Here is a 23,312-nt window from a genome sequence, read left to right as displayed (position 1 = left end):
GTCCCATATCATAGACGACAGAGACAATCGTTCGACCACAGACAATGTCAATGGTTCATATAATCTAAAACTCAGCTATTAGACTACGATAGTGCCTGTTTTATATCATTTTATATCTAAATAAAAATAGCAACTATTTTTATTAGATTCGAACGTTACACCGTAAAGTAAACTTTCGTCGACTTTTAAAGGTAATTGTATGTTTGTATGTGCGTTATTTTATCCGAAACTACAAGACAGATAATCATGCTTCTACAAATTAATTCAACGACCATACGGACTTATGCACATAACAAATGTGTTTATTGCGAGTCAGTTCATTGCAATCAATATGGTCGTAAACATTAGTCGATGAGACTATGTGTTCCTATCTCTATGTTACGAGTATGGTTAGAGCGAGACATATATATTTTTTTAATTTAGACGATAATGCTAGTGTCTGTACATATAGCTTTTACAAACATATCAAATGTCGCCTTACGATATCCATTAAAATCTTTACGAATATATACACATGTAATATTTTGAGCGATTTAAAGCCTCGAGATATATATGTTATGGACAACCATCTCCAAACTAAATCTATCTCATAATGGCTTTGGTGATATTTAACGAATGAATCGGATGGTATTACAAAAGTTTCGCATCCATTTAAGCGAGACGGTCGTAGTTACGGATGTTTCTAGAAAAGGTATTCTCTCGACTTCGTGGTAGAGCTTTGCGTTGAGTGGGCACCAGTCACTCGTCAATCAGACTGGCAGAGCGGAGCAAGGAATGGTGAATGTTACTGCGCCATGCCTCTATTCAACTGTTAAAGTTTTACCATTTACGGTGTAGCGTTTGAATCACCACGCGGTTATTTCTAAGGAATTTGTGTGTTTGATTGTGTCATAATATTACAAGTGGCAGTATTCGAAACGCGGTCTGAAAAACGTATTGTTTCATCGTTTTGTTTTTTTTTTACCATTTTTATCACAGAATTGAAACTTTTGCTCCGAAATTTCTATGAAAAATCAATCATGATGAAACTTGTTTCGATGTTTTCTCAAATCCGCAGTACGCAGTCAAACGTTTTTAACCATAAACAATAGTGCTACCAAAGAAATAAAAAAACAACAATTTCTCTACTAAATATGCACATAGCCAGTCTTAGCGACGATTCGTCGTTCGTTTTTTTTTTTTTTTTAATATCAATTCTATTTAACCAGAGAAAGAATATCTATAACTGTACAGTTTTACAATTTTCGCCACTAGAGATCTGCGCCGGCCACTTACAATGACCATAGACGATACGCAGCACCACTCGGACCACGGACAGCGTAGAGTGAGCCATCAGTGTGCAGACCTGTCGAGCTATCTGGAGGTCAGAGATCAATTCACTAATTAAAAACGAAATAAAATTAGCTAATCTTACGACTCATAACTTCGACATTAAGCTATATTTTGGGTATTGGATTTCGTACGAGTGCAACAGAGAGAGACAACTATATATAGCCATCACAAAAAGGCATACGTTCCGTTACTCTAGTTCGTATGTGCGCGATTAGTTCTGAAACAACACAAACAACTTCATCGTTCAAAAACATGTCGAGTCAGGCAATAAACATATCGCAAACCGAACACTTAATACACTGGTCGCTCACTCCCCCGTCAAACCCAGCGTATCCACTGGCAAACCTTAATCTACCAAGCATTAATCGTACTTATTTAATTGATTTATATTATGTTTATTAGACTAAGAGTGTCACTATTATGCATATATTCATTTTAGATGTTCGTATCGAAATATTAACTTTACACGTCAAAAATATATAAATACATATATATGTATATATTGTATGTTTCTATGGTTATCTTACGCTATTATGATAGTGGCGTCTAAACCGCGTAGCATATTGCTTATTGTCGATGCGTACAAGCTGCAAAGAGAAGAAAAATACAATTAGTTTGAAACGTACACTCGAAACACGAAACATATCTATAGTAACCGTCATGAGAAGCTATAAATTTTGTAAACAAGTGTTCAGGAGTTCACAACATTTGGACCAACAAAAAAAATGAATTTGTTTAAGATTTAATAAATTATTAAGTAACAAATATTAATAAACGTATATTATTTAAGAATAATTATTCGTCAGATTCATAAGTAAAATTAACAATAACAACCAGATCCGCGATGTATGCAAAGCAATGAAACAAACTCGCACGCATTCGAAACTCGAATGACGCGTTTATTTCAAGATGGCGTCCCGATAGTTTACAATCGCTGCGACGGACGCGTCCCGGTACCAAAAAACACAAACGATAGCGCTTTGCGTCGTTAAAATATGATCCGACTAAATTAAATAGGTTGTTACTTTCATATAACCCGTCTATATTACATGTCGATTGAATATGGTCAATTTATTATTATCTCGCAGTATAAAATGTTTACTTAGTAAAAGATGTTTGTTTACATAATTTATAGCTTCTTGTGACTGGTACTATAGTAACAGAATACGTATTGTGAGTTTATCGTTAATCTATAAGATACAATGGAGAAAGCGAGACAGCGTTAACGTCGCTTTGAAGTAAGGGGTAATGTTGGGGGCAACTAAAGATGTCATTCGAGACGGGGACGCGAAATCATTTGACATATAATATAAAAATATCCCACCTAGGCTCCACATATAACCAGCCTGCAATCCCAGTAACCGCACACCGCCCGCGCAGCCAGATCGGAACCGGCCGCAACCGGCTCGAACCGGTCGCGACTAGTCAACACTAAACACCGGCGCGATCCGCACACAACACTTTTACTCACTTTTATTTTTATAGTATTTTTTTTTTGTAATTTATATATATAAAAAATGCACTTTAAAAGTCTAGATAAGTAACACATGCACACGGGTCTACTCATATGTACAGTGTTCGTATGTCGTATCATTACTGCGTCTTAGCGGCCACTGGCGCTTTCAACTCGTTCGGCGCGGCTTCCGGTTTCGACTTGGGTTTCGCTGCGAGAACAAACAGAGATTATAAGTTTAGTGCGATCGTAGAAAAAAAAAACAGGAATCGAAGCAAAGGCAGCACTCACGCCGCGGCCGGGCGTTGGCGATGACGCTCTGCGCGCCGCACGAGCCGGCGCGCCCGCGGTTGGTCCCCGGGCCCGCCGTGCCGGACGGCGCTCGCCTGCGGGCACAGCACGGATCAATGCAAGTTGCTATTTAAGACCCAGCACGTGTGTGCTTCTCTATTTTTTTAAATTAGATGATTATTGCGTCTCGCGCCAACTGATTATGATTACTATCGAAGACACCTTCATATTAATTTCAATTTCAAACTAAAAATTACAATTTTGCTACACAAATGTTGCACGAGGTGCAACAGGCAACCTTATCGATGAGCAGCGATCTCTTCCAGGCAACCTTTGGCCAGAGGGTCACAATATTTACAAATATGGGAAGGGTACAGTGATTTTAAGTCAATTTACCTATAGTATAAATACATAATATAACAGTACATAATACACAGATAACAATACATATATACTATAATAAATACATACATAAAATATATATAATAAAGATATATTTTTATAGATCAGGTTGACAGTTTATTAGATCTTAATAAAGGACATCGAACTGTTACCTCTTGTTCTAGATTCTGAACTCGTAAATGGATATTGACTGTACTGTACAACACTATGGCTTAAGAAGTTATGTCTAACCCTGATGCCTCAACCGGTGTCTTTTTTTTGTTGTTGTTATTACTAATAGAACGGCGGTCCGACAAATGGTCACCAGTTGGCAAGTAGGGTACGGCCCCGCGGGGCTCGCACGTGGCAGAGTTACACAGAGGTTGAGGCGTTACCCGTAGCTGCCGCGGTAGGCCTGCAGGTGGCGCTCGCTCTCGGACACGGAGCGGTGCCGGTCGTAGGGCCGCGCGTGCGGGCCGCGCCCCGCGCCCGCCGCGCCCTGCGACGCCAGCAGCTCGTTCAGCTGCGGCTGGGGGGGCGGGGGAGCACACATTACTTTTTATTTCTCGAGAAAGGCAAGGTTAGCGAAGTCATGACGCCCCCCTCAAAAACGGGAGTGGTTATCGCTGGTATTTTAGTGGGTATGTAGCGTATTTAGGTGTATGCGTACGTTGAAACGTTATGTTTTGTCTATGGAATGATTTGACGTATGACGTACTTCCTTTTTCTCTTCCCTTCTGGTGTGAGCCGCGGTAGCGTGTGCTATGTGAGTGCGCCGCGCTTTTGAAATTAGCTTGTGTAACGGACTTATCCTTCTCCTATAATATCACCCATCCCTTTGGCTGTGTTCTTCGAGTGTATGAAGACCAAGGGAGCGCTCCCAAGAAGAACGTGTCTTCACCGAGCCCAGAGTTTTGAGGTAACAACCCCTTTTATACCAAAAATACAGTCCACTTTTCTCTCGCGCGTACAGGGTATTATAGCGCGCCAGGCGCCGGCGAATCCCACATCCCCGCTTTATAGGGAGCAATACATACCTCTAGCACACGAAAGTCTTCGATGCTCTTGAACTTAGCGAGATGCGCTTCAAGCTTCGGCTCGACTTGCAGCGCCGTCGCGTGCTTGTAGTATTTTAGGAAAGCCCAGAATTTTTCCAGACCGTACAATTGACCTGTAATAAAGAATAAAATATTTAACAATAAATTAATAGTCTGTGAACAATTCAATGCTGGGATGACATTACAAGCTGGTGCAATGCGGATTGGCGGCGACTTTCATCCGACTACATTTTGACCGGTGGCGATACGCCGTTTCGATACTTGTATCTTCCAATTTTATAATAATGATGGTATATTTAGGAGATTCCTTTATCCATACAACTTTCTAGAACTAGTAGAAAAAAAACAAAAGCGCGCGATACCGAATTAAACCGCGATTCGATGTTTTTTTTTCGTCGCGGCTGCTAAGGTCGATATTGGCGCTACATGTAAATTTTTAAGTCTTCGTTGTGTTTTATTTCGGACTTGTAAGCTTAACTAGCAGTAGTAGTACTAGAGTAATGATTTCGTTGTTTATTTATGTTAAGATAAATTCGAATTTAGAATCTTCTTTAGAAGTTCTTTTTTTTTTTAATTTATTTAACTTGTCTATGTCAGAATCAATTGATTTTGAATGTGACATCTCATTCTATCAATTTACCCGAATGTAGAGGACATTCGGCTAAAGAATAGCTCTAATGTTAATTGTTATACCTTTCTCGTAGTCAGCGAGCGTTTCAGCCTGGAAGTGCTGATATAGCTCGGGGCGGAACTTCCGTTCTAGACCGTACGAATAGAAACGGAACAGGCATTCGAGCCCGTAGCGGAAACCGGCCGACGCATCCTCGTTAGCCAGTGTCCTATAGATAAAAAAAAAAAGAATTAGATACAGATAATCAAACCTTACTATACTAATAATAGTATATACATTAAGTACGTCGGATAATAAATTGTTTATATTAACCAACTGATAGTAGGTTGTCATCAATGTAGTGGAAATATTCAGCATTCCTGCCATGGCCAATGGCATTATCAACCAATCCAGATGGGTTTGCAAAAAGCCCTACCACCAAGTAATCGACAATGTGACAGATCATCCAGGATCCGCAATTAATATAAGATTGTTTTTTATGTTTTAGTTAGCTCATAAGACTCCAAGCTTATAGCAATGGGTTCAGAACATAGTGGGTCATGCAAGGGAAATTGTATTATGTTTTCCTTCAAGAAAGTCTCAACAGCGGCAGCCCAGAGTTTAGAACGACTAACGTCTGAACTCTCGTCACGACTGATTCACTTGGTGGTAGGGCTTTGTGCAAGCCCGTCTGGGTAGGTACCACCCACTCATCCGATATTTTACCGCCAAACAGCAGTACGCGGTATTGTTGTGTTCCGGCTTGAAGGGTGAGTGAGCCAGTGTAACTACAGGTAAAAGGGACCTAAAATCTTAGTTCCCAAGGTTGGTGGCGCATGTAAGGAATGGTTAATATTTCTTACAACGCTATTGTCTATGGGCGGTGGTGACCACTTACCATCGGGTGCCCCATTAGCTGGCCCGCATACCGATATCATTAAAAAAAAAGTAGGATTACGAGCGTTAGGGAACGTGGGTTGCATCTGTGTTTACGCACAAACATGTGCACACGTACCTAAATTCGTTGTACATGGTTCTGTTGAAGTGGTCCCGTAGGAAGAACGACCAGAATCTGAACAGCGTGTTCATTTCTTGAGACTGGCCGATACCGAGCTTCTTGCGTTCTGAAAACGAGACACATATTACTTATAGTTTTGTAATAAACTGATAAAGTGCGAGTCGGACTATCACGGTGAGGGTTCCGTACTATTTAATATCTCGTTAGAACAAACGGATTTACGATTTGCACTAAAATTCTCACTATGGGTGGGGCCCAATAGTTTAGGCACGGTATTAATATATATATATATAGGGTATAGTTATTGATTTATCTGCGCTAGGACATTATGATTGGGTCACCGGTTTGATTTCACAAGACGAACTCCTAGGTAATAAAAAAACTCGTACATTTCATTGGTTGATAGATTCAATTTAAAGAATTATCATTGATTGGATTCGATGGACCAATGAAGGTCACGCGTATCAACCAATGAGACCACAGGGGCAGTTTTCCTTAGGGACTCGTTTCGTGGTATATACTTTAGTAAGAGTATCTTCGAGGGAAACGAACAGAAAGACTGGTAATATTGAAAATGTTGTTTTTTCTTTCAAAGATGAGATATCAAATAAAGTTAAAGCGGTATTTTATATCCCAACATAATTCGGAACAGATAATAAAAATGAATCAAACACGAGCGCGATTCGGACACTCACCCTTAAGACACCTGGAGTGGTACTTGTGGTAGGCCTGCTGGGTGAAGTGGTTCTCCCGCAGCAGGCCGTGGCTCGGGTGGTGGAAGGCGGGCAGCGACTGCGGGACGGAGCCGCACGACGAGCCCAGCGTCGGGGACGTTCCCAGCGACGAACTGTAGCACCAAAATAAACTTCAATTAAGAGAAATATTGGAGTTCTCTACCACGCTGCTCCATACGGCGGATACACACACAGTAGATTTTCATCCTCTCATCAATCTCATTATGTTTAATCACAGTAAAGTTTATGATTGAATTTCAACGCTGAACAAAATCAAAGTCAAAAATCTTTATTCAATATGGAAGTGTTACACTTGCTTATTGACAGTCAAAAATCTACCACCGGTTCGGAAATTAACACCTCGGACCTGAGAAGAACCGGCGAAAGAAACTCAACGGAATTTATATATATTTATTTAAATATCATTTACACAAGTATAGTAGTATATATATTTCTGGGATCCTGTTCTTGACCCTGTGTAATCGGGTACTTGGAGTAACAAGGTTATTCTTGTTCCTAGTGTTAATAGAATGTACGTCACAATTTCTGGAAAATCATTCGTATTTCTGCTTACATACATCATCAATCAGTCATTATTTTAATTTCTTTAAATTAACATCTTAACGAATCTTAATGCAATAACTTTTATACATAAACAAGGATGTCTTACCCGGTACTGTCGCGATGCGTTCGCTTGTGCTCACGGACGTCCATGATCCATCCCACGTGGTGCTCCACCGGCGGGTTCAGACTGTGCCGGGTCTTGTGCTTCCTGCTGCTTCTGAAATTGTAACATTACCATTAGCATTAGTAGCCTGTAAATTTTCCCACATATTCCTTCACGCTGCTCCAATGCGGGTTGGCGGAATACACATGTGGTAGAATTTCGTTGAAATTAGACACATGCAGGTTTCCTCACGATGTTTTCCTTCACCGCCGAGCACGAGATGAATTATAAACACAAATTAAGCACATGAAAATTCAGTGGTGCCTGCCTGGGTTTGAACCCGAAATCATCGGTTAAGATGCACGCGTTCTAACCACTGGGCTGAGCTTTTATTATACTTCTTTACTTAACATATCGAAAGCCTCACGAGACCCTTGTGCATTGAATCACAATTACCATTATCAAGGAAAAATGTACAGTATGTATAAGTGTATCGGAAGACTGTTAAGAATGGGGGCCCTGAGCACGTTTAATTCAGATACGTAAGTAACATGAGGGTCCTTGTTGGCGGCGTAGACACACACACGTCACATACGCACGTGCGTTAGTGCGCGTGTAGTGAATCGACTGGTTAACTTATTCGTTGAAATTTTTATACAAAGATCACTATTAATAAATGCTTATAATTATATCCTTTTTTGTTAAAAACATTTTCCTTAACTTAGTAAATCACCAGTAACGTATAATATTTAGTTACTTTGCCCTTTAGTCTATGAAATGATTCGAAGTAACCAATCAGACGGATTTTAATTTGAATGTGCTTTCATTAAACTCCACTAACATCTTCACCTGTATCGTTAAGAGGTTGATATGTAAAACGAAGCTTTGTCCTTGTCTTTCAAACGTCAAAACAGTGACCACAAAATGAACAAATCTAGAGTGAATATCACAGATTAACAAAGCTCTCGACCAATGATACGCGATATCATTGGTCGAGAGCTTTGTTGCTGTCAAATGTTGTTTCTTTAACTTTTCTCCTGTTATGGTTGGAATAGAGTATACATAAGGTCGTAAGTGTGTATGGACTCACATGACGTCGGTGGCGTGCGGGTCCTTGTTGGCGGCGTAGAAGCGCGCCGTGCGTCTCGGTCGCATTTTGCCGCCTCCATCTTGTGTTTGCTCCACGGCCTGTGATAACGTACAAATAATTATTGATTCGAGGTAAATCGCTTCTTTTAAAGTCGACATCTTCCCTGTCTATACAGCAGACGATGGATAAACGATAACAGGTAAATTATTTCGTAAAATAATATATATTTATATAGACTGCCTCGTTGGTCTAGTGGCTAGATATAAGGCCACAGATGCCGAGGGTTCAAACCCCAGAACGGCCCGATTAAGTTATTGGATTTTTCCATCCGAAAATTCCCAGGAACGATCCGGAGTCTAGAAGTTGAAAGTGTGTACACTCCCGTGCGTCGGTGCGCACGTGAAGCCGTTGGAGCTGCGCCTGAACGCTTTCCGGTCATTCCGCTTGCCGCTCCCATGGATTATGAGAGTGAAGAAATAGTACTTCTAGTAATGTGCGTGCAAACACAGACGCACTCTCTGTTTGTGTACAACAGTAGTACAATATGTCCTGCGCAGTTGGCTAGTTGGTCTTGAGATTTGCCGTAATGAACGAAATCAGTCAGGACGACATCATAATCGTATTTGTATTATACAACAATAAACTTTACTTTATGTCTTAGCTTTAAAAGGTATATTATATTTAAATTTTTTATCGGATTTACCGTCCCCTCGGATTATGGGTGAATAAACCTAAGTGACCGAGTCACTGGTTGTGTGTGTGTGTGTAGGTGGGGGGAGGTTACGGTACTGACGGGTCTGGGCGGCGGCGGCGGCGGCTCGCTGGGGTTGCAGTGGCGCTCGGCGGGCGCGGCCGCCTCGAACTGCTCGCGGGAGATGAGCGACACGGTGCGGTACTGCGGCGTGCTGCTGTACGACTGCGCACACGGTAGCCCGTTTAGTACAACCCGCAACACATGAAGCCTACTCCAATGCATTCCAAGACAAACAAAGCGTCAATAGCGCAATTGGAGTATGGATGCAATTTTTTTTAAAATAAAACGTTACATATTTGCAAACAGCTCTGTAATATTGTACACTAAACAAACAGTTTTCTATAGATAAATATATATCTTTTTATAATACAACACTACACCATCGAATACATACATCCACTTCAATTTCACATCCGATGTTCGGATGACAGCTTCATTTAAATTCAAAACGCAATCACGAATCAATATCGCACACCAGAGTATTCAAGATCTCGACCAATGACGTCTCATCAATTCAAGGTCAAAGTTGTTTATTTGCCTTACTCATTCTGTGATCGGTATAGACTGTACATAGATGTCGCTACTGTTCGTACCATATCGTAAATAATAATTTAAAATATTTAACTCTAAAAGGTCATATATACACGTGGCAATGAGTGTAATGTGCTTTCAAGATTCAAGATATGTGTGTGAGTTTATTTATGCTATCATAACTCTTAAATGCCTGAACAGATTTTGATGTATAAGACATCATTAGAAACCTAATCATACCGAGAGTAGCGACAATAGTTTTTATTTTTAATGAAATAGACGGACGGACTAATGGTCCACCAGATGGTGAGTGATCACACCACCGACCATAGACATTGCATCTGTAAGAAATTAACCATACCTTACATCGCTAATGCCTCACAAACCTCGGGAACTAAGTTGTAGTCTTTGTGCCTGAAGTTACACTGGCTCACTCACCCTTCACAACAATACCAAGTTATGTTTTGTGGTAGAATATATGAGGACTGGAGATGATAAATACTCTATCTATCTACTATCACCAACTCTAAACATATATGTAGCGACCTTTGCGTTATTAATTCATGATTTATTATTATTTATATAAAAACAAAACTCACCGATGAAAATTCATTCCATAGGTCCTCTTCATAGCGTCTGAGACCATCCGTGATCACCTGCAATTGAAAAACGTAAACATATATTAATATACTAGTATTTGCCCGTGGCTCCGCCTGCGTTTACGGGGATTATAACCTATGTGTTATTCTAAGCTATACTATTGTAAAGTTTCACTAAAATAAATTCAGTCGTTCGGACTTATAACTGCTTAATCGTCGGAAAACAATTGGCCTCCTCTTCCTTTGAGAAGGCTTGGAACTTATTCCACCGCGCTGCTCTAATGCGGGTTGGTGATAGTGGTGAGAAACACCACAAGCAGGTTTCATCACTATGTTTTTCGTCACCATCGAGTACGAGATGAATGATGATGAAGCAAATTTAACACGTGAACATACAATGGTGTTTTGGGTTTGAACCCATAATCAACGGTTAATATTATACGTATATATATATTGTAACTACATGGAAGGGCCCAACAGGCAAACGGAGAGTGGGGACACCTTACACGAGATGGGAGGACGACATAAAAAAGACCGCAGGAACAAACTGGCTAATAACAGCAAACAACCGAGACAAATGGAAAGCCTTGGAGGAGGCCTTCACCTGAGAGGGGTCCATGCAAACACAAAAATTTCCAAGAAGACCTTAGCAATGAAATGTAATTTATTTTTATACAACTCAAAAAAAGAAAAAAATCTTTATAACTGTAGATTTTGCATGGATTTAAAAGGCCATTTTTATTTTATTTATTTATTTTTATATTTTAAATGAACGTTATTACTACTTGAATTATTCGTACAGTTAATGCTATTGGCAGCCGTACCTGCTCCAAGTCCTGAGTGATCTTGGTGCGCGTTGCCCAGTCGCCCTGACGGTCGTGCCCGTCGTGCTTGGGCTGGCGGGTCGCCGTCTGCGTTACAATCAACAGCCGGCCGATGTCGCGATCCGACAGCTCCAAGTCGGACTCCTCGTCGGACCTGAGGGAGGCAGGCGCATGTCAAAACCGGGGATGTTACGGATATATATTTCGTGAATACAGTTTCACCGATTTTAGATACGGTCACGGATACTTCGCACCGCCTGATCGTTTCGAATCGTTTGTTACGGGTATGCAATTACAAAATAAAAAAAAATACAATATCGCATACCCGGTGCGAGACCGTCACTTTTACAAGAATTAAAAAAATGAGTTAAATGCGTAATAAGTATCCCGAAGCAACCGTATACTTGCAATGCAATAGTTTTACTTTCCTGTTACAAATAGAATACTTAAGATAGAGTTAGTTACATTATGGTTTTGGCGCGATACACGGCGACGCTTGGAGAATGTCAAAGTTTTAAATGCTTCTCCTTCTTCGATATATGAATTTGACTTAATTTGCAAGCTATTGTTCCGTATTGGGTATAACCACAGAAAAGAAATGGCTTTAAAATACAATTATATTATATTTTCATCGGTTGAGAGCGTTTAGAGTGGCGGCACCGACCAGGCGTCGGTGAAGGTGTTGTGGCGCGGCGGCGGCAGGTCGAGCTCCTCGTCGAGCTGGAAGTGCAGCTCCTCGCGCGGCTCGTCCTCGGGCGCGGGCGGCGCGGGGGCGGCGCGCTCGCGCGAGCCCGCCTTCGTGCGCCGCTTCACCTGCGGGGGGGGAGGGGGGGGGGGTGTGGTCGTCTTTAGCGTGTTCATATTTTAGGTTCCATACTACATTCACGGGTTTTGTTATTATCATATTTCACACGGGTTATTGAATTTTGAATTGAAAAAAGTTTATGCAAGAGAAGAATTTTTAAATTAAAAATACGTAACCGAACGTAACAAAAATTAGCGAAAAAATCCCCTTCGTCAAATCTACACAAATAATAAAAAAAACAAATATTATCTTTAATAACTGCGATGAGCCATGAGTCTGCATTACAAATTAAGATAAATGAACATAAAATAAAAGATCAACTTAGACAAGCTTCGCTCCTCCCGCAGAAGCAAATCCTGACTATGTCTTTACTTGTGTAGTCTAAAACAAAACCATAGTTACCTCGGTCCAGACATCAGGATCGACGTTCTCGAGGCTCGCTTGACCGTCTTGAATATTTGATTTCTCAGAACTCGGTTCTTCTGGAGAGAGAAATAACATTAATAAATAACAGACATTTGAAAACAATTACCAATTTTTTCAAGTATATTATTAATAATGTTGTACAACATCACATACATTACTCTGATCCCAATATAAGTATATAAAGCACTTGTGTTAAGGAAAATCAGAAGTAACGACGGTACCACGAACACCCAGACCCAAGACAACGTAGAAAACTAATGAATTTTGTACTCATGAAAACCGGTTTACACAATACTCGACCACAGACGTCGTCATTTGTTAAAGTATAAACCATTACAAAGGTACAAAACACTTGTACTTAAGGACATCTATCTATTTTCTTTCGCTTGACTGAGTAAAAATGTTTGCACAATTATATGTATAGTCTTATTAGTGCTTAACCGTGCAAAGTAAAAGTGAAACGATGTTATCAACATCACACAATGTTTATATCATAGCAAATAGATTCGCTCTAGTTAACGACGAATGTTATCTGTGGATGTATTTACCAGCGCGTCTAGCTTGCGGCACGAATTCGGGCACGTCTGGGTTGAGATGGTCGTGGGCCAGCAACGACGTTCGACCAGTGCGGAACATTCTGAAAACAGCAATATATTAAATCGCTATAATATTTAATAGATATTCTTGAAATTTGTTGACAAATAAATAAATACGATATATTTATATATTCCGTATACAGTTTACACGGCACACGTACAGTCTATTTCAATGGAAGTAGGAAAAAAGATAAACGAACCTTAGATTTAAGTATTTCAGGCGGTTTGCTAATAACTCAGCTATATCGTGCACTACTGACAGTTTACGATTAACATATCTTTATTTATAATACAACACTATTACACTTGACTACTTATGTAAGAAAATTATGAGAACAGTTTTGTCGACGTTCAAAACGCATTTTTTTCACAAATCTATTGTAAATATCATAGATTAACCAATAATATCGCGTCAATTTGCTGTCAAATGTTGTTTATTTAGCTTTTCTCCTGTTACGGTTGGAATAGAGTATATGTCGAGTACTGCGGTGGCGGTACCTGGGCAGCGGCGGAGGCGGGACGGCGCGCAGCAGGCTGGACACGGGCGCCACGAGCGGACCGCCCATCGTGGCCAGGGGGAATATACCCACCATCTGCTTCTTGCGACTGGAACGGAAAGGGGGAATAGTTACAACGGAAAGGTAAACCGGGGTTATAAAATACGGATTTCGTCGTAAATCCTGGCCCAAGCTTTAAATTGAGGGGTAAATAATATTAGTAATTCACGATTTTTTCCTTCAACACTGAACACGACATGAATTATAAAAACAAAATAAACATGCACATGAAAATTCAGTGGAGCAGGATTCGAACCCGCAACCATCGACACACTATAAACTCATGGTCAAAAAGTCATCTGACAGATGAATAATTCTTTAAATCTTATTAGTAAGTCTACTGACCGTTTCTCCCCGGGTTTGTCTGCAATCTCAGGCTGTAGCGGGGGGTCATCGTTGGAATCAATCTTCTCGCTCCCTTCTCTAATCTCGTCTGTTTCTTTCTCTTCAGGGAGCGATGGTTCCTCTGGTGTCGGCTGAGGTTCCTGTGGAGTCGGTTTAGGTTCCTGCGGAGTCGGCTGAGGTTCTTCCGGAGTTGGCTCTGATTTATCTGGCTTCGCTTCAGCCACTTCTTCGGGTTCTGTGGCTGATGAAATCTTTTCGTCTTCCGGTTCGACCGGCGTTGGTTTTTGCTGTGAAATTGATTTATGTTAATACAAGTAACTCAATCGTTCAAAGTAAACTTAATAGGCGACGATAATTGAGGGGAAAATATTCAAGGAGGCGTCAAGTTAAAGCATCTTTCGTTACATGAAAGGGATGTTGAAAAACATAGAGCATCCCAAAGCTACGGAAGAGGAGATACAACGATACTACAATAACGCGGACATATCATACAGCGTCAATGTTTCTGGGCCAATTATTATAAGAACATTTACTTATTTAACACATAAATGTGTTAATTTAATTGTCAGAAAAGGGTATTAGGCTATTTGACAATGCGAAAAATAAAGTGTCAATTATTGTAACCAGTATATATTACGAGTTTAAAAATGGTTATTTAACAACGAAAGTTGAAAATAATAATTAATTCATTCAAAAATCCATAAATAAAAATGCATTTTTTTTTCGTTTGTCACGTGACACAAAACGCTCCTGATTGGTCGGGTTTGTGATGACGTCACCTGCTTGTTAACCTCGTTTGCCTACTGTATGTGGATTATATGAGCCACAGATTACAATAGAGACAAGTGACGTCGCCGACCCCATTGCAGCGCCATTTTGTCAAAATAATATAAAATGGATTTTAAAAACCCGTCAAATAGCCTATCACTGTGTTACTTACCGTTTCGTCCGTGAATATTTAACACCGCAATAACAAAATTCAACTCACCGCAACTTCGACAGCAGCCTCCGCCTCTTTCGCCTTCTCGGGCACTTCTTTACTCTGTATCCTCTCGTCGTCGCCTCGTTTCTCGGAGTCGTCCGGCCTCTCGCGGTCGTCCTCGTGGTTGGTGAGGTCGAGGATCGGCCACTTGGTGGGCTCGAAGGCCGTCCGCACCTTGAACCCGTTGATGAGCTGCAGGCGCTCGGAGTCGCGGATGGCGTCGAGCACGAGCTGCACGTCGGCCGTGAGCGCGCGCACGCGGTGGAACGACGCGATCAGCGTCACGGGGATCGTGCCGTCCGCCGACATCTTGCGCCGCAGGAAGAAGTCGCGCGCCAGGTTGTCGGGGCTGAAGTAGTACTCGCTGCGGGCGGGGGGCCACGGGACGGGTTGTTATTTATTTTTTTTACATAAATATTGGACAACATCACATACATTACTCTGATCCCAATGGAAGTAGCTAAAGCACTTGTGTTAGGCACGATACCACAAATACCCAGACCAGAGACATCATAGAAAATTAATGAACCCCCTCTACATCGACTCGGCCGGAAATCGAATCCGGGACCTCAGAGTAGCGTACCCGTGAAAACCGGTGTACACACTACTCGACCATGGAGGTCGTCAAAAAGGTTATATTCAAAAGTTAAGCACACGGTGCTCGACTTCTCTACTTGGGATTCATGACTCTGGACCGATTATCGATTATATTTAAAGGAGACGAGCGTTAAGAGCGATCGGACTACCTTATAATGAGTGGTCACCAACATTATTAACACTGGAAGCAATATTACACGATTCTTTTCGACAAATGATTAACTGAATTTATATGTATATGACGTCATATAACCCGAAATCAACTCACATTTGATTCTTGATGAGGTCCTTGAGCGTCGCCTGATCCAACGCCATACCGTACGGAGCCCCGCTGGCCGCGCCGTAGTAGAACGCCTGAGCGAGCGGCGCGATGGGGAGACCGCCGATACCGTACCGGAGCACCACCTGCGGTATGGCCGGCTGAACGCGCAGCTAGGGGGGAAGGGGGGAGCGTATGCGTTGATGTATGTATGATAACCGCAATATATGGATGAGTTAGTAATATTATTCTTATATGAAAGTAGCCATTTTTTGTTGAATACATATTTTTTTTCTAACGGTACTAACACAAGCCAAGTTAGTTTAACAATCGTTTAACATATATTATATCGAATAAACTACTGTTATAAAATGGTTACTATCAAAACGGTACCTTTCCATACACTGCCCTTAATGGTAGTTATTATGATCGTTAGTAATTATTTAAACCAATTACTATAATTATCGTCTCATTAATTATTTTTACACGAAAACTTTTTAATTATTAATTTAAAAAATCGAAGTAAACTTCATAAAAGAACGATTCTCGAAACGTCTGTCACCTCTTCATAACAAAGAACCATACAATAAATTATATTTATATACACAAGAATTAATTATTAATATTAAATCCTTAAATATATACAAATGTGAATTATAAATAGTCACTGTATATAAATCTTGACCGCGTGGAAGAAGTATTCTCTAATTATATATTATATTATTTTTCGGACCTTACTAATATTAAAAATGTAAGTTACACGCATATTTGTTTCTCAATTACGCCAGAACGCTCAGCGGATTATAATGAAATTTGGCAGAGAGATACATTGTAGTCAAGAATAACTTTTCATCCCGGGTAAACGTACCAAACACTTGCTACTTCTACCCCTACACTACCCCTATAATATATTTTAAGCCGATAGTATATCTACATTGAAAAAAATAAAGTATCATGTATGTACTTGTTCTAAAGCTGAGCTGAGATCTACTCTCCGTTATGAGAAAATTTCGGATCTTACTCGAACACGTGGCGACATTGCGGGTTGATAGAATCAAGTAACAGGATATCATGACACCTTCGTCATCATCCTCCTGCCCTTACCCAATGTTATCTGGGGTCGGCGCTGCGTGTCTTCTTCTTCCATACTCTGTCTGACATCATCTCACAGTTAACATTCTCTCCAGCCATATCATCTTTCACACAATCCATCCATCGTTTCTTTAGTCGTCCCCTTCTATATCAAGACACCAATAAGCACAAATACAATAGTGCTTGTCCGGGATTGAACTCGGAACCATCGGTTAATATCGACCTCTCCTATCTTATCTATCTATTTAACTTTACATATGAAACAACGATTTTAAAGCGTTCGTACTTGTATAAAGTTTATTAAGTCATTGCGAAGTTAATTTAACATTTATTGTATTAACAAGACGATAATTATATAAGAAGCATAATAAACCGTCCATTATATTATATATTACATACTAATATTATAAAAAAGTAATAATTGTTTGTTTGTATTTGAGGGATAATATGTGGAACCGATGATCCAATTAAAATCTTAAAAAAAAATTAAAAGCTAAATTGATTGATTTAAAAGCGAAATTATTCGTTAACGTCGACGTGCACGCCATCGTGAATGAATATTATAACGTCAATAGCGACCCAGGAAGTGTTAAGTATGGTTAGCAGTTAATTCGAATTTTTTTTTTAAAATACTAATAAACGAACAATGAATTGCGATCCTAATGAAAATTAAATAAAATGTATATCATACATTTATTACTGCATTCTTTACGATAATGTATACGCAACGTACTTATAATGTCGTTATAAGAATCTTACTAGTAGAGTCAGCACAAAAATACTACTAAAAATTCATACTGAGATATGAATTTGTATCGTATAGTAGTTTAGTTTTTCATTACGATTTTACCAACCATTTTATATTCCTAACTGTACATTATTTAAATAAAAAACCCACGACCCATGAACATATGCAATAATTTCAAAATTAATTGAAATTTATTTCAATCGAAACGTATTTTCAACGGAAACGCCTTTATCATAAGTGAATAAATCATAGCAGACAGGTAGTATTAAAATATAAAAGCACAAGCAAACCCCAGTTAATAAAGCAGCGCTTACACGTTATGGGCGATTATTTATTGAAATTATGAAAAGACAGATAAGAGACGGAATGGTACACTAAAAAACTTAATAAAATTACAAAAATCAAAGTCAAATTTCCATTTTAAAACTGCAAATCACAAATTGTACCGTTTTGTCAAATATCCATCCTTAGCTTTATAGACGCCACGTGGCCGAGTGACGTCACGGCACATGGAGCGCAGTCCTACTCCGATAAGACCACGTGGCATTGTGATATTATACGTGACCTTGATACATATATATCATTTAGATGACAGGAGATACGGAACGAAACCTTGAATCGACATGATATCACTGAGAGTATAATAAATACTGTATTAATTAGGGCTTTGAGTATCGGCGATGTTGTCATCGAAAGTTAGGAAGAAAAAATTAAAGTGGATATAAGCAGTTAAGTGCTATTAACAAATCGCATGGACCATGTGAATCTAAGGTTCTGTTTACTTACTACTCCTGCCATTAGAATGTACTTTAACATAATGATCAGCGCCCATAACAAAAATACCAAAGATGACATGAAATGCATAGAGGATAAGGGAAAGGGATATCTGGTATGACAAGCTCTTCCAGTGAAAAGTTGTCATAGCAGTTGCCATAGACACGAGCATAGCTAGTGCTGTGCCCTGGCGCAAAAAAAAAAACGACCATCGAAACATCTTACTGAGCCCGAAAACTTACGTATGAAATTAAAAATCGACTCTCACTGAACTCGGAAAGAAGCTTCAATTATAAAAAACAAAAGAAACAGAATATAAGTGTGTTTATACGTGCGTGCGTGTGCGTGTGCGTCTGCGTGTGTGTAGTGATATATTCGAAGCATACATTCAAAGAAAAGGCTACTAGTTTCAATGAAGCAATGTCTATACTAATAATACAAAAGCGAAAGTAACTCTTAGTGTTTCTGTCTGTTCTTTCACGGTCAAACCACTGAAAATGATTTGATTGTGTTTAAAATAAACTTAAACTTCTAGAAAAAACATGGGCTACTTTGTATGGTCTAGAACCTGAGGACTGACCTCTAAACGTGAGCCGGCGACAATTATCCCTATTTAGGCAATAAATGTCTCAAATACTGAGGTTCCTTTCTCCTTCCAAGAACCTTATGCGTATGAACTGCGTCCAGCGACATGTTAACTATGTGTGTCAGAACGTAAAAGTGTGTGTTTCGACCGTTACACAATTATGCTCGAACAAATGAATTTTCATTTGAGTTTAGAATTAAATGTGGTCGCAAAACATAGTGAGGAAACCTGCCTGTCATGTGAATCTGCCACGTGTTTCAACGAACTCACATTGGAGTGCTTGGAGGAATAGCTTTATCCTCAGTCCTCCCCTTTATGCACTTTTACGATTAAATTAAAAAAAACAAACCAAAGTATTGATTCAAAAAATCACAATTTAAACAAATAAAAATGTATGCTTCGAAGACTATCTATGTGTTCAAACGATTTTAGATAAAGAATAAAAGATTCAAGGACTATCTATTACGTGCGTGCGCGCGCGTGTCCTGGGTATGCGCGTGCGTGACGTGTGCGTGTGTATATTTAAAGTCAATATACTTTTAATTGACATTTAAGCCATTTAATGGTTTAAATATCAACTCAAGCACTATAACAACGTGCGTGTGAGTGTAAGACTTGCGTGTGTGAATTTAAAGTCAATAACAATTTATATGCGATTTAAAAATCAAAAATAAATCGCAAAAAAAAATTACGTGTGTGTGCGTGCGTGTGAAAAAAACAAAATAGAGATTAAAATAACAGGGGAACGTGCAACGTGAGTGCGTGTGATTTTGCGTTCAATATTACTATACTCTACATGTCTAGATAATCAAATCTCCCTTATTTTTTTTTATGACAACACTTTTCGTCATGGAACTCCCCGTTTGGAACCGAAACCAGTCATTTCAATATTTCAAATAGTGCTTTGCTAATATTGATGCTGTTGTTGGTCGAGTGATCGGATAAAAAGAGCTTATGTGCACAGTAATTTGACCGCATTGTATAATACTAATAAAGTTATTAATATTAAACGAGCGTTTTTTTTTTTATATAAATCCATTTAATACATCTCGGAAACGACTCTAATTTTCTCAATATTTGTATTCCGATAAGGTACTTATAACAATATATGTATATTTCTATATAGTTGTCTTTCTAGAAATGTACCATATTTCCTCAAAAAAAAAATTGGTTGCCCGGTTGCCTGAGTACAAAAGACTTAAAAAAAAAAACCACACAGGATAACGTTTTGAAACATTTCTAAAATAGAATAATAAGAATAACACTATGTGACAGGTAATAGGGTAGGATAATTTTAATCGGTGTCTCCGTGAGTTGGGACGTTACCGCACGACACGGTCCAAACAGACAGCGTGCGACGGAGTGTGGTGTGAGGTGGTGTGTGGTGGCGTGTCAGCGTTACCTGCGGCATGTCGGGGTGGTGGTAGAGCGCGTGCGGCGGCGGGTGCAGCGAGGCGGCGCGCGCGCCGGCGCGGCGGGCCCCGCGCGCTCTCGCCGCGCCCCTCCCGCGCCCCGCGCCGCGCCCGCGGGACTCCTCGCCGTTCAGCGACACCGTGTCTGAGGACGACGCATGCGGTATTAAAAAACTAGATCTATCCTCTTCTACGCTGTGACCGCACGCTCGTAGAACGATACGACTTTGGAAAATGTTATGATCGACTCTTCAGATTTCACTTGAATGAGGTGTATTTTAATTTGGACTCTCGTTCGAAACTCGTGTATTATAATCATTAGTATTCTCTGTATAGAATATTCACGTTAAAGACAAATATCCTGTACACATGTACGCGCGTGAGAATTTCTATTCCGTCGGCGTAGTAACAGTAATCTACTTATTGATAATAATAAAATAATAATTATTATTATGATAAATGTAATTTCTTCTTTTGTCACCACGACTTAACCTCTTTCAAATTTGAACATGCACCATTTAAATTTGCAATGAAATAAACACTGTCAAATTCGATAAGGTGAGAAGTCGTCTATTTCGAGTGACTTGACACTTAATAGTCAGTTTAGCGAGCGACTTGATCGTGTAGCTTTCACGTCACCCTGTACGCGCACGTTGTAAAATAAACCCTTGTCATTTTTCAAAACGCGTCAATAGAAACGTCAATTGAAAAATGTAATCATACCGTGATCTTGTCTGGGCGGATGCTGTGGTCCATGTTTCGAGGGTCTCGCGGCTTTTACGTCTATATCTAATGGCACCCATTTGTGCTTGCCGGACTTGCTGCCACCCTTACCAGCTGGAATTGAGAAAATAAACTGTTAATAATGAATTAACTTGCATTATATATATTAAATACTGGCAATGTGCCACCTGAAGGTAAGTGGTCACCACTGCCCAAAGGCAAGCAACTCCGCAACGACATTGTACTGGTGCAATTTGTTAATAAAAAAAAAATATCTATACTAATATTATAAATTCAAAAATAACACTGTCTGTCTGTTGCTCTTTCACGGCTACACTACTGAACCGATTTTGATGAAAATTTGATATAAACTCCGAGAAAGGACAAAGGCTTCACATGTCATGCCAACAAACCCTACAATGAAAACGAAGTCAAAGGCATCTCATCACTCAGGATTAATATAGTTTTGTACTGGTCATAATAATAATCGGATCTTTAGTTTCCGAGACTCCCACAAACAAACAAAACCTCTTTATAAGTTTAGATCTCATTAGAAATACTTTCAGCAACGATGTATATCTATATAATTCTTATCCTCTAAGAGTCGCCGATATAAAATGTTCTCTTCGTAAACACTAGTATCTAATAAAAATACTAAGTATATTATTGGAAGATATTTTTCTTTACCCGTTTTGCGTAACCCTGTATCTCCAGTGATAAGAGATTAGAGGCCTAAATAACGGGAAATGACCATAGACAATCAGCAAACAGGTCGCTGTCTGATGTAGAGGGGCTGAAACGAAGATTACGGGTGTCCAAATTGAAGGATGAAAACCCCTCACATATGTATACACCAAACTGCATTGGTGCAGCGGATTGGAAGGACCTCTCAACCTTCTACTTAAATGGAGAAGTCAGGGACTGACAGTGACTAACCCCCCTGTCTGTCAATGAGACAATTAAAAGCTAATTACTTTTTTGTTAAGGGGGGGGGGGCGGTGTTGTATTGAGTTAATAAAATAGTTAATGATGAAATTCTTGATTGTTTTATTATTAATTGAAATCAAATATGTAATAAGATTATACACGAGAAGAAAATTTGTATAAACTCAGAACCTTGACCTGAACACGCGGCATTATCCCGGCACTCCCAGCAGTGGGATATTACCGAGCTACCAGTGACGTACTAACGGTAAAATACGAACCTGCTGCTTTGTTCTTATCGTGTTGCAAATGTCTGTCGTTGTTTCCCTGGTGATTATGAGTCGGTTCGACCTTCTCCACCTTCACCTGTTGCTCTTCGAGCGGTTTCCGTTCTTGATCCTGGAAAATACAGATAAAATAGACATAAATATTTATAAAGGATCAGAACCACTCATAGACATAGGCGGTATGAAAAAATAATAATTCCTTACATTGCCAATGCACTATCAACCTTGGAAACTAAGACGTTAAGTCCCTTGTGCCTGTAGTTACACTGGCTCAATCTTCAAACTCAAACCGGTAACAGCAACACTAAATATTGCTGATAGAACATGTGATGAGTTCTAAGACCTGCCTCGTTGGTTTTGTGGGTATATGTAAGGCCGCAGAACCCAAAGTGAACAGTTTAAAACCCCAGGACGGGCTGATGAAAAGCTGAAAAAACCACAGTAACAGCCCGGCTGCTGGAAGTCTGTTGTGTACATTCCCATGCCTCGATATGCAAATGCAAGTCTGGTCCGAGATTCAAAGCTCGTAAAGCCGTTGGTACTGCGATTGAAGCGGTTCCTGTTATGTCAGATCGAAATCGCAAGTTTTTCTGACATCGGTCAGGACAACTTTACACGTGACGAAGGGAGCTACCATAATTTACCCCCCAAGTCACGTATGTAGTCATGATTTATTTATAATATTATATGACTGTTTTATAAAGTTGTAAGGAATAAATTATAGCAAAGAGAATCAGGATTTTTATGATCTGACGTTAACAGAGCGCTATCACGCCGCATAATGTTAGAGGGGTGCTACATATAATACTATTTTTATACTACTACGACCTTATCTAGGTCGTATGGTACAGCTATGT

General features: G+C 39.8%; 1 protein-coding gene across 4 annotated transcripts in view; it reads right to left on the bottom strand.

Moving 5' to 3' along the window:
* Positions 1 to 384: 384 nt before the first annotated feature.
* The window catches only part of LOC125075321 (la-related protein 1), an 83,808-nt gene continuing 60,880 nt past the window's right edge, over positions 385 to 23,312 (bottom strand). The window contains exons 5-28 of one of the 4 annotated variants that reach the window (XR_007120192.1): positions 22,450 to 22,567; positions 21,245 to 21,358; positions 20,512 to 20,666; positions 15,919 to 16,082; positions 15,060 to 15,417; positions 14,072 to 14,358; positions 13,668 to 13,775; positions 13,122 to 13,210; positions 12,550 to 12,629; positions 12,007 to 12,155; positions 11,343 to 11,496; positions 10,519 to 10,575; positions 9,428 to 9,550; positions 8,635 to 8,732; positions 7,548 to 7,658; positions 6,839 to 6,990; positions 6,141 to 6,249; positions 5,209 to 5,354; positions 4,495 to 4,628; positions 3,853 to 3,986; positions 3,077 to 3,171; positions 2,657 to 2,996; positions 1,860 to 1,919; positions 385 to 1,357 (exon numbers count right to left, since the gene is read on the bottom strand). Coding sequence is in view for 2 of the 4 variants with exons in the window: in XM_047687050.1 (XP_047543006.1) it covers positions 1,354 to 1,357; positions 1,860 to 1,919; positions 2,930 to 2,996; positions 3,077 to 3,171; positions 3,853 to 3,986; positions 4,495 to 4,628; positions 5,209 to 5,354; positions 6,141 to 6,249; positions 6,839 to 6,990; positions 7,548 to 7,658; positions 8,635 to 8,732; positions 9,428 to 9,550; positions 10,519 to 10,575; positions 11,343 to 11,496; positions 12,007 to 12,155; positions 12,550 to 12,629; positions 13,122 to 13,210; positions 13,668 to 13,775; positions 14,072 to 14,358; positions 15,060 to 15,417; positions 15,919 to 16,082; positions 20,512 to 20,666; positions 21,245 to 21,358; positions 22,450 to 22,567 (3,066 nt within the window). In the remaining 2 variants the exon portion in view is untranslated. Of the gene's footprint in view, positions 1,920 to 2,656; positions 2,997 to 3,076; positions 3,172 to 3,852; positions 3,987 to 4,494; positions 4,629 to 5,208; positions 5,355 to 6,140; positions 6,250 to 6,838; positions 6,991 to 7,547; positions 7,659 to 8,634; positions 8,733 to 9,427; positions 9,551 to 10,518; positions 10,576 to 11,342; positions 11,497 to 12,006; positions 12,156 to 12,549; positions 12,630 to 13,121; positions 13,211 to 13,667; positions 13,776 to 14,071; positions 14,359 to 15,059; positions 15,418 to 15,918; positions 16,083 to 20,511; positions 20,667 to 21,244; positions 21,359 to 22,449; positions 22,568 to 23,312 lie in introns of all 4 variants that reach the window. The other 3 variants (XM_047687050.1, XR_007120191.1, XM_047687051.1) reach the window with 3 other exon arrangements.

Source organism: Vanessa atalanta, chromosome 30 (assembly GCF_905147765.1).
Source record: "Vanessa atalanta chromosome 30, ilVanAtal1.2, whole genome shotgun sequence".
Lineage (NCBI taxonomy): Eukaryota > Metazoa > Arthropoda > Insecta > Lepidoptera > Nymphalidae > Vanessa > Vanessa atalanta.
The sequence above is the reverse complement of the archived record's forward strand: the minus strand, read 5'-3'. Positions and strand labels throughout refer to the sequence as shown.